The following is a 15,681-nucleotide window of genomic DNA, read 5'->3' as shown; positions in this document are numbered from 1 at the left end:
GTTCTTGAACTTGAACTTTATCTTGATCTTGACTTCTAGTTGAATCCAAGGGCTTCGAGCTTGATCTTGAATCCAGTGGTCTTGATCTTTATCGTTCTTGAACTTAAACTTTATCTTGATCTTGACTTCTAGTTGAATCCAAGGGCTTCGAGCTTGATCTTGAATCCGGCGGTCTTGATCTTGATCGTTCTTGAACTTGAACTTTACCTTGATCTTGACTTCTAGTTGAATCCAAGGGCTTCGAGCTTGATCTTGAATCCAGCGGTCTTGATCTTGATCGTTCTTGAACTTGAACTTTATTTTGATCTTGACTTCTTCAAATCTTCAATTCTTAAACTTGAACACTTGAACTCTCAAGTTCTTGAATTCTTGAATTCTTAAACTTGTAGCTTGTAGAGAAATTTGTGGCTTTTGATCCACGAGTTTTCTCTAGCTTTTTATTTAGAATTCTTCATTCGCTTTTCTGAATTATGAGGACCCCTATTTATAGTTTTAAAATAGAGGAGTTGTGATTGGACTCCCTTCGGTCAATCAGATTTAAGTGACATGACATATGGAGTTTATGGAGCGGGCTTTAATTAAATCTATATTTATTAGATTTAAATAATTAACTCAATTATATTAATCCATAATATTTATTTGAACTAACATATTCATAAATTTAATATAATCCAAATCATTTTATAAATTTATATTTAATAAATTTTAAATAACTACAAATTCCCCCTTCTTCAAGCCTTGTCGAGATATTTTATCTTTCAAAGACTAGGCTTGAAGACTTGAACTTGTAGAATTGAAGAATTTGAAGACTTCAACTTGCAGACTTGAAGAATTTGAAGACTTCAACTTGCAGACTTGAAGAATTTGAAGACTTCAACTTGTAGAATTAGAAGATTTTAATACTTTAATTTGTATACTTGGAGAATTTGAAGACTTCATCTTGAAACAACTTTTATTCATAAGGGTTTGCTCCCATTGAGTCACCACCATTTGGTGCAAGTCTGAAGTTTTATGAAAGATTACTCATAACTTTAACTTTTATGTGACAGATCAAGAGGGAACATGTAGTTTTTTGACACTCATGTAACTGAACTTAGAATATGGTTCTAAGCGCCTACGTACCTTTAGTGAAGAGGATCAAGCCACAACGTAGTTCTGGGAGAGTTTTTTTTTTGGGTGTGTCGTACACAATTTATACTTTTGCGGGCCACGAGTGACATGCAGTTTAGGCTCATACCTTAAGGAGCATTTCCACTTGAATATTTAACTCCAATTTGAAGAGCTTTATGACATACAGTTTAAGCTCATGTTTTAAGGAGTATTTCAACTTAAAGATTTAACTCAAATTTGAGGAGCTTTATGACATATAGTTTAAGCTCGTGTTTCAAGGAGCATTTCAACTTGAAGATTTAAGTGACATACAATTTAAGCTCGTGTTTCAATGAGCATTTCAACTTGAAGATTTAACTCAAATTTGAAAGGCTTCGTGATATACAGTTTAGGCTCGTGTGTCTAGCAACATTATAACTTGCAGTTTAGGCTCATGCGATGAGGAGCATTGTAACTTGCAGTTTAAGCTTATGTGTTAAGGAACGTTGAAACTTGCAGTTTAAGCTTATACATTAAGGAATGTCTAGATATACATTGACTCTTCAAAGTCATCTTCGGATACAGACTTGCCCCCACTTTGGAGTTCTTCTATATATTCATCTTCATGAGGTCCATAGACAGGAGATCGTTGATTTTCTCTCAAAGTCATGCTTAATTTCATATCATGTGCACGAGTTGCCAACTCTTCAAATATATTGGGCTTTAATCCTTGCAAAATATAGCGAAGACCCCAATTCATGCCTTGGATGCACATTTCAATGGTAAAAGTTTCACTAAGACGATCTTTGCAATTGAGGCTCTAATTTCTCCAGCGATTGATAAAGTCAACAACTAGCTCATCTTCACCTTGACGAGCCTTTGTAAGTTCAATCATACTAACAACACGTCTCGTGCTATAGAATCGATTAAGAAACTCTTGCTCTAACCGCTCCCAGCAATTTATAGAATTAGGTTCGAGATCTGTGTACCAATCAAAGACATTTTCTCTGAGAGATCGAACGAACTCTTTAATGAGATAATCACCATATGTCCCAGCATCATTGCAAGTCTCGATAAAGTGCGCTATATATTGTTTGGGATTTCCTTTACTATCAAATTGATGAAGCTTAGAAGGTTGATAACCCTCATGTATTTTCAAGTTATCAATCCTTTGTTTATATGGCTTTGCATATATGGGAGAAAATTTGAATGAAGACTCAGATTTGTCTTCGATAACCTCTATGATAAAGTCTTTCAATTGATCAATTGGAATCAAACCTTCAGCAAAGATATGAATTTCTTTGATCTTTGTTTGCTTTACGCAAGACTCTCATTCGTCTTGAATTTTAAAAAGCTTTAGAGGTGCTTGACTTGATCTTCTCTCAATCATGTTATCCATCTTATTTGTTAACTTCAAAAGTTTAGCATTTTGTTCGTGTGCACACTTTGTCAAGCCTTCAATCGTTTTTGTCAAGCTTGCTAATTGTTCTTCTATAGTGATATTCTTTGATATTTGAAAAGTTGAGATGAGAGGTAGATATTGTCCCACTGGGCGTGCCAGAATTTGTAGACAATAAAATTCGCGTCGAGAAAATAATAATCAAGAACGAAAAATTATGCAACAATCGTTTTATTATTTCAAAGTGCGAGTGTTACAATTACTATGATACCTCTGAATTTGCCTTTTCGAATATAAATTCAAGGGCTCTTGAGCTTGTTCTTGAAATTTGTTCTTGTTCTTGGACTTTAATCTTGGATTCAAGGGCCTTTCGAGCTTGATCATGAATCCGGCGGTCTTGATCTTGATCGTTCTTGAGCTTGAATTTTATCTTGATCTTGATCTTGACTTCTAGTTGAATCCAAGGGCTTCAAGCTTGATCTTGAATCCAACGGTCTTGATTTTGATCGTTCTTGAACTTCAACTTTATCTTGATCTTGACTTCTTCAAATCTTCAATTCTTAAACTTGAACACTTGAATTCTTGAACTCTCGAGTTCTTGAATTCTTAAACTTGTAGCTTGTAGAGAAATTTGTGGCTTTTGATTAACGAGTTTTCTCTAGCTTTTTGTTTAGAATTCTTCATTTTCTTTTTTGAATTATGAGGACCCCTATTTATAGTTTTAAAATAGAGGAGTTGTGATTGGACTCCCTTCGGCCAATCATATTTAAGTGACATGACACATGGAGTTTATGGAGCGGGCTTTAATTAAATCTATATTTATTAGATTTAAATAATTAACTCAATTATATGAATCTATAATATTTATTTGAATTAATATATTCATAAATTTAATATAATCCGAATCATCTTATAAATTTATATTGAATAAATTTTAAATGACTACAATTATATACCACTTTCTATATAAAAAATAAAAAAGATACGTAGTAATCATCCCACCTTCTGTTTAAGATAGTATTCATTCCACCACTATTTTAGTACGAATAAAATAATTTTAAATATAATTAATACATCAAATCAAATGTGAACGAACAATTATTATAGTATACCACGTATCAAGCACTTACATATGGAAATTATAAACAAACAATAGGGACATTTATGTAAATATACATAGACAGAGTGCCGCACAGAAAGCCCTAGCTGATGTGCTCTCACCACTATAAAAAGTCCTTTCATACCTCACTTGAAACCTTACTTGTGGTTTGCGTTGTTATTCTCCATACGCGGCCAGGGTTTTAGCGAAGCTCTTTCTCTCATTTTTCCGTTTGTGAAAGGTTAGATCTATTGCATTTCTCTTCATTTTGTTGAATTTTGTTTCAGATTGTATGTTATTGGTGCGAAAATCTGGTTATAGATTTGTGTTTTGTTAGTGATACGTGATAATTAGTATGTATTTCTATTAGATTTGTTTATCGTATGGCGATGATATGAGATTGAATTTTGTTTCAGATTGTATGATGTTGATGAGAAAACCTGGTAATCGATTTGTGTTTTGTTAGTAATATATGAAAATTACTTTGTATTTCTCTTAGAATTGTTCATCATGTTGATTATATGAGATTTGAATATTCATGTGATTTTCTGTTAAAGTTATGGCTATATTGTCTGTGTTTTTCTGAGATTTGTGTTTGTTATGTAGGAAGATATGTGATTTGTATATTCATGGAATTTTCAGGTCAAGTAATGTCATAATCGTTGGTGTTTCTCTGAGATTTGTCTATCTTATGTTATAAAGATGTGTGATTTGAATATATATATGGAATTTTTAGTTTTAAGTTGAGGCACATGAGTTTTTTTTTGTTGAAGATGTATGATCTGAATATTTATGAGTTTCTGAGTTTAATTTTACACTTTATTTGCTTCATAAGTTATGTTGCTTTCATTCTGAGATTGGATCTCCATGACTTGTGTCTTGTATTGTGTAAATGAGCGTGGATTCAATCTACAGCTTTTTTTAATCTTATTTTAGAGTAGAAACCTTGTTTTATTTGTAGTATGAGTTTGATGATTTTTACTTGTTGAATTTTGATTTATCTATGCCAGTGTATTTCAGATCTGTTGACTTCTTAAAAAAAAGTTGTACTTGATTAAGTAGATCAATAGCGGTTGAATAGTGGATCTATTAATTAATAATTACAATGTTTTAGAGAATCTTTCATAGTGTAAGAAATTTGCTTAACAAAGTAGGCTATTTCTTATTAATAATGACTGGTTCTTAGAATCTTTCATTTGAATGAATGCAATTAGAGTAACAAGATTGTCAATTTCTTTAGTTTGCATTGAATAGTACATCTGTTAATCTTAATCTGACTCTTGAATTGAATAACCCATGTGTTTCATATCATGACTGTGGTGCCTTGTTCAGTTTTTTAGACATCATGGGTAAAGAGAAGATTCATATCAGCATTGTTGTCATTGGACATGTCGACTCTGGAAAGTCGACCACCACTGGTCACTTGATCTACAAGCTTGGTGGTATTGACAAGCGTGTCATCGAGAGGTTTGAGAAAGAAGCAGCTGAGATGAACAAGAGGTCCTTCAAGTATGCGTGGGTGCTTGACAAGCTTAAGGCTGAGCGTGAACGTGGTATTACTATTGATATTGCCTTGTGGAAGTTTGAGACCACAAAGTACTACTGCACTGTGATTGATGCCCCTGGACACAGAGATTTCATCAAGAACATGATTACTGGTACCTCTCAGGCTGACTGTGCTGTCCTCATCATTGACTCCACAACTGGTGGTTTTGAAGCTGGTATTTCCAAGGATGGACAGACCCGTGAGCACGCATTGCTTGCTTTCACCCTTGGTGTCAAGCAAATGATTTGCTGCTGTAACAAGGTCTGTTTTATTTTTAATTTGATATGTTGATTGAAAAGTGATGTTTCAAGTTTTGCTAATTCTGTTGTATGCCTTCTGCAGATGGATGCTACCACTCCTAAGTACTCCAAGGCTAGGTATGATGAAATTGTGAAGGAAGTTTCTTCCTACCTCAAGAAGGTAGGATACAACCCTGACAAAATCCCTTTTGTCCCCATCTCTGGTTTTGAAGGAGACAACATGATTGAGCGATCAACCAACCTTGACTGGTACAAGGGCCCAACCCTACTTGATGCTCTTGACCAGATTAACGAGCCCAAGAGGCCCTCAGACAAGCCCCTCCGTCTTCCACTTCAGGATGTCTACAAGATTGGTGGTATTGGAACTGTGCCCGTCGGTCGTGTTGAAACTGGTGTCATTAAGCCTGGTATGGTTGTCACTTTTGGTCCAACTGGTCTGACCACTGAGGTTAAATCTGTTGAGATGCACCACGAGGCTCTTCAGGAGGCACTTCCTGGTGACAATGTTGGGTTCAACGTCAAGAACGTTGCAGTTAAGGATCTTAAGAGAGGTTTCGTTGCCTCTAACTCCAAAGATGACCCAGCAAAGGGTGCTGCAAGCTTCACTGCCCAAGTTATCATCATGAACCACCCTGGTCAGATTGGAAACGGATATGCCCCAGTGCTCGACTGCCACACCTCCCACATTGCTGTCAAGTTCGCTGAGATCTTGACCAAGATTGACAGACGTTCTGGTAAGGAACTTGAGAAGGAGCCCAAGTTTTTGAAGAACGGTGATGCCGGTATGGTTAAGATGATTCCCACCAAGCCCATGGTTGTTGAGACCTTTGCTGAGTACCCACCATTGGGACGTTTTGCTGTGAGGGACATGCGTCAAACTGTTGCTGTTGGTGTTGTCAAGAACGTCGACAAGAAAGACCCTACTGGTGCCAAAGTCACCAAGGCTGCCCAAAAGAAGAAGTGATGTGTTTTTGATGAGATTCTGCATTTATGAACTAGTTTTGTTTAATTGCATTAGCTATTTTCAATTTTGTTTTGAACATTTTACCAGTCAGACACGGGTCCAGAAGCTTTTGTCATGGTTCTCTAGCCTCTTTTGAGGATAGTGGAGTTGTTGAGCAATTTGGTTTGATCCAAGTTGCTTGATGTGCAGTGACAATAGCACCTTTGGATGTCTTTATCCTGTCTGGTTTTTATAGCGAATTCCAAGATGAGCTGCTGAGACGGTTTTAATATGTCATGCTTTTAAGATATCGTTTCTCCTGCATGTCCTTTATTGTTCTGTCATGATCATTGCTCCTAGTTATAACTCACATGGGACGGATGCGATATCCCTGAGTTGGTTTGGGTGGCGTTGCCTGTTGCAGAAGTCGTTGTCTTTTCTTGTAGAATCCAACCAACCAATCTGATTCTTCATATTGATTTAGGAGTTCTTTCTCTGTCATTTGAGATTTGCCATTGCTGAAAGTTACCTTCATATGTTTTAAACCTTGCATTCTTAGTGTCTCTTGTGGGTCGCCAGTCCTTATTTTGTAGTTTTTTTTTTTGTTTTGAAACAAATGAGGCTAAGTGTTGCTTGGATTGTTTTTGCATTTTTCGAACGAAGAAGATGACAAGGAAACTATTACCATCTGCCCGTCTCATATGTGTAAGACCTGGTATTGTTCGATTCCAGTCTTTCCCTATGTAAAACAATTGTCGTGGGATCTAATGTTGCATCATGGGTTAAGCCTTTGATCTTAAATATATACCTATAGTTTTGTTAGTATGCTGAGGCTATTGAGTAGTTCAACCCTCAAGACTAATTACAGTTCCAAAATGTGGATATGTTAAAAGTGTGAAGTCTTAAGTTAGAATTCTTCAATTGAATCTCTTAAATGTTTCTCTTGTTTATGGAACAAACAAAATATTAGTAATTTATAATTCCAAAACCTTTTTCAATATACTTTGACAATTCAATTTCCTAGCCACTATGCTTCAATTTACACGACAATTTGAGAAATTGTTTCTTGGTGGGGTTTTTACATGCTCAAAACTGTTTGGTTCTTTATACAGAGCGTGTATCAATTTTATCCACATTTTGTTTGTCTTGTGTTCTATATCCCAACAAGCTTTAGCTATTCTAAGACTATCAAAACACTACTCTTCTGGTCCCATTTTAATTGTCGTTTTAATTCTTTTCACATCCATCAAGAAAATAACGAATACAAGGTATAACTCTTATGTGTTTTTCTTTTTGAAGATTTGAGCAATATTAAGAAAAAAAAGAACTACTTTAATGTTAAGGGTATAACTGAAAACGATTGCGAACTTTTTATTTTGTATTTCTAAAGTAACAATTATTTTGGGACAATTCTTTTGAGCTAAAATAACTGCTAATATGGGACGGAGGGAGTGTAGATCCAATAATAGATGGTGAGAAGAGTAATTGCAAAACTCTTACTAACATGAGTTGTGATGGAATGATTGAGATACCTCCATCTTTTTGGAAGTGTTGCTCACAAACATGAAAACTATAATGCGCGAATCTAAATTTGATCGAATGCCAAACAGCAGAGCTCATTAGGAGGTTCTTACACAAATCTAAGCCAAATATATCACAAAGTTCCTAAAAGTACATAAACAAAAACTAAAAGAAAACCAAATTGAATACTTTTTTATCTAAGTTAGAATCAAGCAGCCTTTGCTGTACAAGACAAACAAAGATCGCAAAGAAGAGCAACAATAAGATCTGAATCACTTTCATTTATTTTCTCTTTGAAGTCTCTTTCATGGCTTCTCACTTGATCTGTTTTCCATTTTCCTCCCATTTGAACTCTTAGCTTTTTCATAGCCTCCCTTCTTCCAATGTGATCCGTCATCCTACAATTTGAACAGAAGAAAATGATCTTATAACCAGACGCGAATCTAGGGCAAGTTCTATGGATGTTCAAAAAAAATTACTAAATGTTTAATAAATATCGTGTTATAACATAATTTCAAAAGTACAATAATTAAAATGCTAATGAAACTCATCAAGTTTAAATCCTGAATTTATCTCTTCAATTAAAATGGTAGATTTCGGTTCAAATAAACTATCTAGAGTCTAGACATATAAAAGTACAATTAGATCTCCCTAAACCATAATTTATAATAACATTTCAGTATATATGTCAAGTTTTTTTGGAACAAATTTTTATTTCATGTTATATTATACTTTTCTATAATAATATTTCACTACAGGAGCCAAAAACATATATATACAAACAACTAAATATTCACAAAACCTATACATTTTTTTAAAAAAACTACACTAAATATTCATAAAAAAGTACATTTAACATTTAAATCTTGAATCCGACTCAGTAAGACAAGAAAGATTACTCTTTGGAGAGAGGAAGAGGACGTGTGATCCCTGCAAGACAAATTGGGAGTCCATTGTTTGCTTGATGATTTAAATTGGATGATGACATTTTTTTTCTTGAAAGAGAAGATGGAATTTTTTCCCCCTTAGACTTGGATTCTTTTGATAGAGAAGGAACGAAAAATTAAAATAAGGAGAAAAGACAGAGAGGAAGGTAAAGCATTAAAAGCAGATATAAAGGACCTTTCATTTTCTTTACTTAAAAGTAGTGGGCACAAAAGGGGAATAGTTTATATTAGCTACGTACTTATTGTGGTGGAATGATTAAGATTTTTGTACTTTTAATAGAAGCGTCGTCTCTATGGCTTGAACTCGCATTGTGGACCCTGAGCTCCGCGATGGTTCCCAATCTATTCTGCAGGTAAAATCTGGTTAAACAGACTCCAATACAATCTCCACTTTCTGAAGAGTGAATTAAGATTTAAATTTAATGATTTATTTTTTATATTTATATCGTTGCATTCGTTATGCTAGTGTAGATGTGAATTTTAAAATCAAAGGTAGATTTAAATTTAAAATTTGTAGATTCTTATAATGATCTTAAGTTAATAATTAGTATTTTATGGAATTTTTATCCCGAGGATACACCTTGGCCCTTACAAAATTCACTCTCCTCTTGAAAATACTAGTTATTTTCACTAAATTACCCTTAATAAAATAACTGAGTATATATTTCACTTTTTTTTTTGTTTTTTTTTACGATGTTCAATAAGTAGTTTTTTTGGAGTTTAACTAATTATACGTAAGCGATAAGGGGCATCTCCAACCCTACACTCTATTTTACTCTCTAAATATAGAGTTCTCTATTTTTTCAGACAAAACTCCAATCCAATTAATCTGTTTTTTACTCTCTAAAAAAAATCTTTTCTCTCTCCTCAATATTATATTATTTTCTTATTTCACAATATAAATCTTTTATTTTTTTCCCAATAATTACTTTATATAATTTTCATGTGATATAAAATTTTATTTTTCAAATTTTTTATTTAATATAAAATTATATTTTATTCTAAATTTTTAAATAACATAAATTGCAGAAAATATTATATAATATACAAATTAATGGACAAATTCAAATAAAAGTGAAATACAATTACATAAACATTACATAACACTCAATTTTCGAAATTGTTACGTTGCTCCTATAAATGTTCTATGAATGCATTACGGAGTTCAAAATGAGCATTTTTTTCCTTAATTATTTTATGTCTAACGAAAAACTGTTCAAATCGGAGATTTTCATTTACCACCATTTCTATCGTTGGAGTTGGAGCCTCTATGACATCTTGAATTGGTGCATTAAGATCACATTCATCCTCAATTATCATGTTTTGCAGTATAATACATGTACTCATTATATCAAGTAGCACTTTCTTTCTCCAAAAACGTGACTGTCCTGCAATACTTGCAAAACTCCAAATGCACGCTCAACATCTTTTCAGTATGATTCTTGTTTCATCGCGAATTAATGATTATGTATTGTATTTATCTTGTATTTAAATTATTATGTTATATATTGTATTGTTATCTTGTATTTAAATTATCATATTATGTATCATATTTTTAAACTAAAATTTTCATCTTTATCATTTTAATTTTGTGTATTCTTTATAGTGAAAATTAATAATAAAATCAAATTATATTATTGACGAAAATTAGAAAAAATTAAAATACTATAAATTTGGGATGAAAGTAGTATATATTAAATAATATATTTTTTAAAATATTATATTATATTTAAAAAGAATTGTGAATATTAGATATTGAATTAATGACATTATATATAAAATAATATGTTAATTAGAAAGTAATAAAAATAATAATAAAATATACAAAAAGTGAAATAGAGAGTGTGAATAGTAGTTCTCCAAATTTGGAGAACTGCTATTCATCTCTCTAACTATGAAGAATAGAGAGTGATATTGAGGTGGGTTGGAGTGTCCATTCTCTATTTTACTCTCCAAATATAGAAAATGGAGAGTAAAATAGAGGTGGATTGGAAATGGTCTTATGAAAAGGAAAATGCTCTACAATAAGATTATGTTTTTTTCATTTTGAAAGCTCAACCAATGCCTTTATACTTATAAATATGTTGTTACATTTATTTGTTTCTCTACTACTAATTTCTAGGATACATTTACATATTCCACCATCCATCTCAAAATAATAGTCACGTTTTAATTTTTAAAAAGTAATTTTACTAATTTTTAGAGCAAAATTAAATTATATTAATTTAATATCATACAACTAAAATTCAAATAATTGAAAATTATATAAAACATCTATTAAATTATAATTCTTCCCATATTAATATAGTGAAAAAATATGTCTTGATATAGTGATATTTGTAATTCTACTACGATGTGTGTATATTTGTTTTTAGTGGGGTGATAATGGTGTCGTGACAAAAATAATTAAATGAGTGCACGATAAGACCAGACAAATTACTCCCTCGCCTCAAAGAACATTTGGGGTGATGGGACTTAAAGCATATGATATATTGAATTACATTCGATGGAGTCCAAGCCATGATGGATGTAGGCTTTTATTTCCCAAAATAATTGAACTTTATTACATAAAGATTCAATTTCCACGCCATGCCTTGTTGTCACAAAAATAATTTCATTCAAATCTTTTAATTTTCCCCTATACCACAAGAATCCCAGTACAAATTTTATCATATTGCACTTTTTTTTTTCCGAGTGTGATCTATGGAGGATAGTCGTGAACTCGTGATGTCCCTTTATGGCTGACATTTTTAGTATGGAGTCGAAGGTGGGTGAGGTAGAGATGTGCATTGATCGGTTCAGTTTATGAATTATCGGTTCAATTTATTAGTTTTTATATACGCTAAACCAATAATCAAATCAATAAGATATTTTTCATCGATTTTGGTCTTTAACAGTTCAGTTTCAATTTAACCAATAAGAAAATACTTATAAATAAATATATGACTTCTCCAATAATTTAGCGCGACAAGACAATAATGTAACTTTATAGAAAACTTATAAAGTAGAAAAAATAATAACTACCATGAAAAGAACTATACATACAAGTGCAGCACAAAGAGAAATAATTAAGGAAATAGGGTTCTTACTTTAGGTTTTTACATTTTGTATAATGTGAAATGATAAACTCATAGTCACCGTGAAGTGTGAATGGAAGGCTAAAGGACAANTTTTTTTTTTCCGAGTGTGATCTATGGAGGGTAGTCGTGAACTCGTGATGTCTCTTTATGGCTGACATTTTTAGTATGGAGTCGAAGGTGGGTGAGGTAGAGATGTGCATTGATCGGTTCAGTTTATTAGTTTTTAAATACGCTAAACCAATAATCAAATCAATAAGATATTTTTCATCGGTTTTGGTCCTTAACAGTTCAGTTTCAATTTAACCAATAAGAAAATACTTATAAATAAATACTCCTTTCCGTTTTAGTCAGTTTCAAAAAAATGCATCTTTCCTTTTTTGGTAACATTTTACTTTTTGCTTTCCACATTTGACATAACTTTAATTTAGGACTACAAGATCCAAAAGTCTTCTTTAATTTCTTAAACTTCGTGCCAAGTCAAACCAGACCAATCTTTTTGAAACGGAGGGAGTATATGACTTTTTCAATAATTTGATGCGACAAGACAATAATGTAACTTTACAGAAAACTCATAAAATAGAAACAATAATAACTAACATGAAAAGAACTATACATACAATGCAGCACAAAGAGAAATAATTAAGGAAGTAGGGTTCTTACTTTAGGTTTTTACATTTTGTATAATGTGAAATTATGAACTCAAAGTCACCGTAAATGGAAGGCAAAAGGACAAAGACAGTAACCAATAAAGTACTGAGATTAGTATTTAATATTTTTGTAAGGGTAAATAATAAATTACTACCATCTTAATGGGATATCGATCAATAACCCAATATTAAAAAATCAAAACCGAACTGATAACCTGATATTTTTTTAAAAGAAAATCATTAAAAAATTGTTAATCCAATAACCAATAATATAAATCAATAGTTTTTTTTTCGATTCAATTTATCGATCTGTTCAATTTTTGAAGGAGAGGAGTGGAATTTGGGGAGGAAAATTTATAAGCTAATAACTAATGCAGATTTAAGTTATTTTAACATTTATGCCCAGTCATATATTATATAGTTCATGCATTACATTACATAAATACAAAATGCTTTTAAATATAATATATATATTTCATAGCGACTAATTGATTTATTAAATACTCCTCATATTTAATCGTACATTATTAAAGGTAAAAATATGACTGGCCAGATTTAATTCCTTACTCAAAACTCAAAAGGTTTCTCATTTATTCATTTACCTTATGCTATTCAATTATTAGTTATAATAAGATTATGGAATATTAGGGCCCATAATATTCCAATTAGCCCCAAACACAAAACCTAAATAAAACACAATACTTATCCCTTCACATAAACCTTATTTTAGGGTTTGTATACATCTCAACTAATTTCATTACAATAAAAAACATATTATAATGAAACATCTTCGTCAATGCAATTTGTTTATTCATGAGGAAATCATAATCAACATACTGAATCGTTTGCCTTTGAAATCGCTAACTAGGTTTAAATGTATATCCTATAATTGGCAAAAGTGCATTGCTGAAATTTATCGATGTCGTCTCGGTTTTCCTGAACCTTACTTAATCGGTTTCTTTTGCGTAGAGAAACGATTGCGAAGTCGTTTCTTCTTCACGTCGAAAGAATCGCCACTATTAATTGGTACTAATTTGGACAAATCAATCGATTTCATCGGTGAGAGAGTATATATTGTTGCTTCTTCCAATGGTTTTGTACTATGCAATAGGCTTAGAAGTAGGCATAGGGTTTATTATGTTTATAATCCTGCCACAAGGCAGCGTTTGGATGTCCCTAAAACTCGAATTCGTATGAATGATCCTTATGTTGGATTTACTTGTAAAGTAGATGAAGATCATTGCATTGTCTCGTTTACTATAGTTCGTTATGTAATTAGGAAACGCTATCAGTCTAGTATAACAATTGAAAGTTATTCTTCGGAGACTAATGTGTGGATTGCTACTGATGCCATTCATGATTTACTTTATCCATTGCAGCCTAGTAGGGATGAGAATTACTTATCATCGCGTTGTGTAATCAATGGAGTATTCTGTTGGATTGATAATTTTGGACAAGGGATGACTGTTTATGATAGTGTAAAAAAGTGTTTTTGGGGTTTGACATATCCTCAACCAGGGTGTATGATCTATCCAGGTTTTCATTTTCTTGGTTTATCAGGTGGAGAACTCTGTTTTGCATCGAAAGGTTGGATCATCCCTTGTTGGAGACTCAACAATTTTCCTAGTCGAGATGCAGAATGGGTTTGGAAGTATAATGTAGATGTTGTTACTATAATTCAGAAATGTGGAGAGGATTTTGGGCTTGGAGGAGGGAATGTTCAGAACATAGTTTTTCATCCTGTTTTTCCGGACATTTTGTACTTGCAAATAAATGGCAAGGTTATCTCTTATGACGTGAAAACGAGTACTGTAGAACTTGTCTATGATTTTGGAGAAGCTGGGCGGAAGACAAAACATTACAAACTGTTTTCCTATGAATGGCCTCAATGGCCGCGTCTCAAGTAGACCATCAACAGGTATTACATATTTATACTTGTTTAAATTTTTTCATTCGTGATGCAGGGTTTGCACTGTTTTCCATTGTACTTGTATGTTGTTTATTTTGTTTCAATTATCGCACTATTTTGTTGTTGCTCCCTTCTGGTAGACTTTGCACTGTTTCCTTGTGACTTACTATATTCGCTTCATTGTTTCCTTCTTCTTTGTATCTGGATTTCACTGAGTATGTTGTTGTTGTTTGCTATGAGCTTGAATTTGTGAGATAGTTTCTTGAAGTTTCTGCAGTTTCACAGAATCATATTTTCCACGAATAATGAATGTAGTTCAATCATGAGTTTCTTGAAATTTTATTGACAACACCAAATAATTCCATGTGGTGCAGCTTGTTTCTCTGAGTAATTCCATCAGCATTTGTCCATTTTTGTTCCTAACTACATCACCAGCTCCTGTTCTGCCTTGGTTGGCCTGATTTTTTCGCATATTCTGTATGTAGAGATAGATTCTTACCATACTTCTTTCAGCATCTGGCTTTCCATAGTTTCCAACATGTTATTACTGCGGTGATACGAAGCAAAAACGTCCTACGAACCGTGTTCTTGCTTATTTACTTTGAACTTAGATATGGATAACTTCCTTTTAGACTTATAGTAGGAAAGGCATGAACCTTGTTGTACAAAAGAAGTTGCGTTGATATCGTGCCTTATCATGACATGTCTCTTCCTCTTACATGTTTACCACATTCTTCTCAATTGTTTTGTCTCTAAAGGACTAGTTTCTGTTGTGATGAGACTATCCAAACACTTACCAATTACGAACAACATCATTGTTGAACTAGAGGTCTCGTTGTAAGGATTCAGGCTCGCGCACATCCATGACTTCACTCCCCTTGACATATTTTCTAGATGCATAGGAAGTCATTAACATGTTAGTCGATGACAACTTATGTTATGCTACTATCATTCGTGATTGCAGGTTCTTGTAATCAGGAATGCTTTATTACGGGGAACGGAACATGTTGGCAGATTGTTTGAACAAGTACAGATGCAGAAGAAATAGGAACTGTCTTCTTGTTCGCGTCCTTTTTCATGTTGATTATGATTTCTCACAGTATATCTGTGTGGCTGGCGCGATGGAATCATGTTCTCTATAACTATATTTCATAGTTAGTGAAATTACTTTCTTTAGGAGCCAAAATACAACAATTCTAGTTGTGATGGCTTATTTGAAACCTATAGATTGGTATTCTTCA

The 15,681-nt window shown here is 32.9% G+C and overlaps 3 protein-coding genes across 3 annotated transcripts; 2 read left to right on the top strand and 1 right to left on the bottom strand.

Annotated features, from left to right (window-relative positions):
- Nucleotides 1–3,679: 3,679 nt before the first annotated feature.
- LOC125845328 (elongation factor 1-alpha-like) lies at nt 3,680–6,628 on the top strand. The gene is made up of 3 exons (XM_049524814.1): nt 3,680–3,828; nt 4,920–5,394; nt 5,476–6,628. The coding sequence occupies exons 2-3, from the start codon at nt 4,933–4,935 to the stop codon at nt 6,355–6,357; spliced, it is 1,344 nt and encodes a 447-aa protein (XP_049380771.1). The 5' UTR covers nt 3,680–3,828; nt 4,920–4,932; the 3' UTR covers nt 6,358–6,628.
- A 1,326-nt stretch (nt 6,629–7,954) lies between these two features.
- On the bottom strand, nt 7,955–8,929 carry LOC125844708 (uncharacterized). Its single transcript, XM_049524037.1, has 2 exons — nt 8,757–8,929; nt 7,955–8,255 (listed from the first exon to the last, which is right to left on the bottom strand). The coding sequence occupies exons 1-2, from the start codon at nt 8,843–8,845 to the stop codon at nt 8,066–8,068; spliced, it is 279 nt and encodes a 92-aa protein (XP_049379994.1). The 5' UTR covers nt 8,846–8,929; the 3' UTR covers nt 7,955–8,065.
- Nucleotides 8,930–13,310: 4,381 nt separating this feature from the next.
- LOC125844561 (F-box protein At3g26010-like) lies at nt 13,311–15,578 on the top strand. The gene is made up of 2 exons (XM_049523871.1): nt 13,311–14,449; nt 15,405–15,578. The coding sequence occupies exon 1, from the start codon at nt 13,311–13,313 to the stop codon at nt 14,436–14,438; it is 1,128 nt and encodes a 375-aa protein (XP_049379828.1). The 3' UTR covers nt 14,439–14,449; nt 15,405–15,578.
- The last annotated feature ends 103 nt before the right edge of the window (nt 15,579–15,681 follow it).

Source organism: Solanum stenotomum, chromosome 11 (genome assembly GCF_019186545.1).
Source record: "Solanum stenotomum isolate F172 chromosome 11, ASM1918654v1, whole genome shotgun sequence".
Classification (NCBI taxonomy): domain Eukaryota; kingdom Viridiplantae; phylum Streptophyta; class Magnoliopsida; order Solanales; family Solanaceae; genus Solanum; species Solanum stenotomum.
Note: the sequence above shows the minus strand (reverse complement) of the source record. Positions and strands in the feature narration are given on the sequence as shown.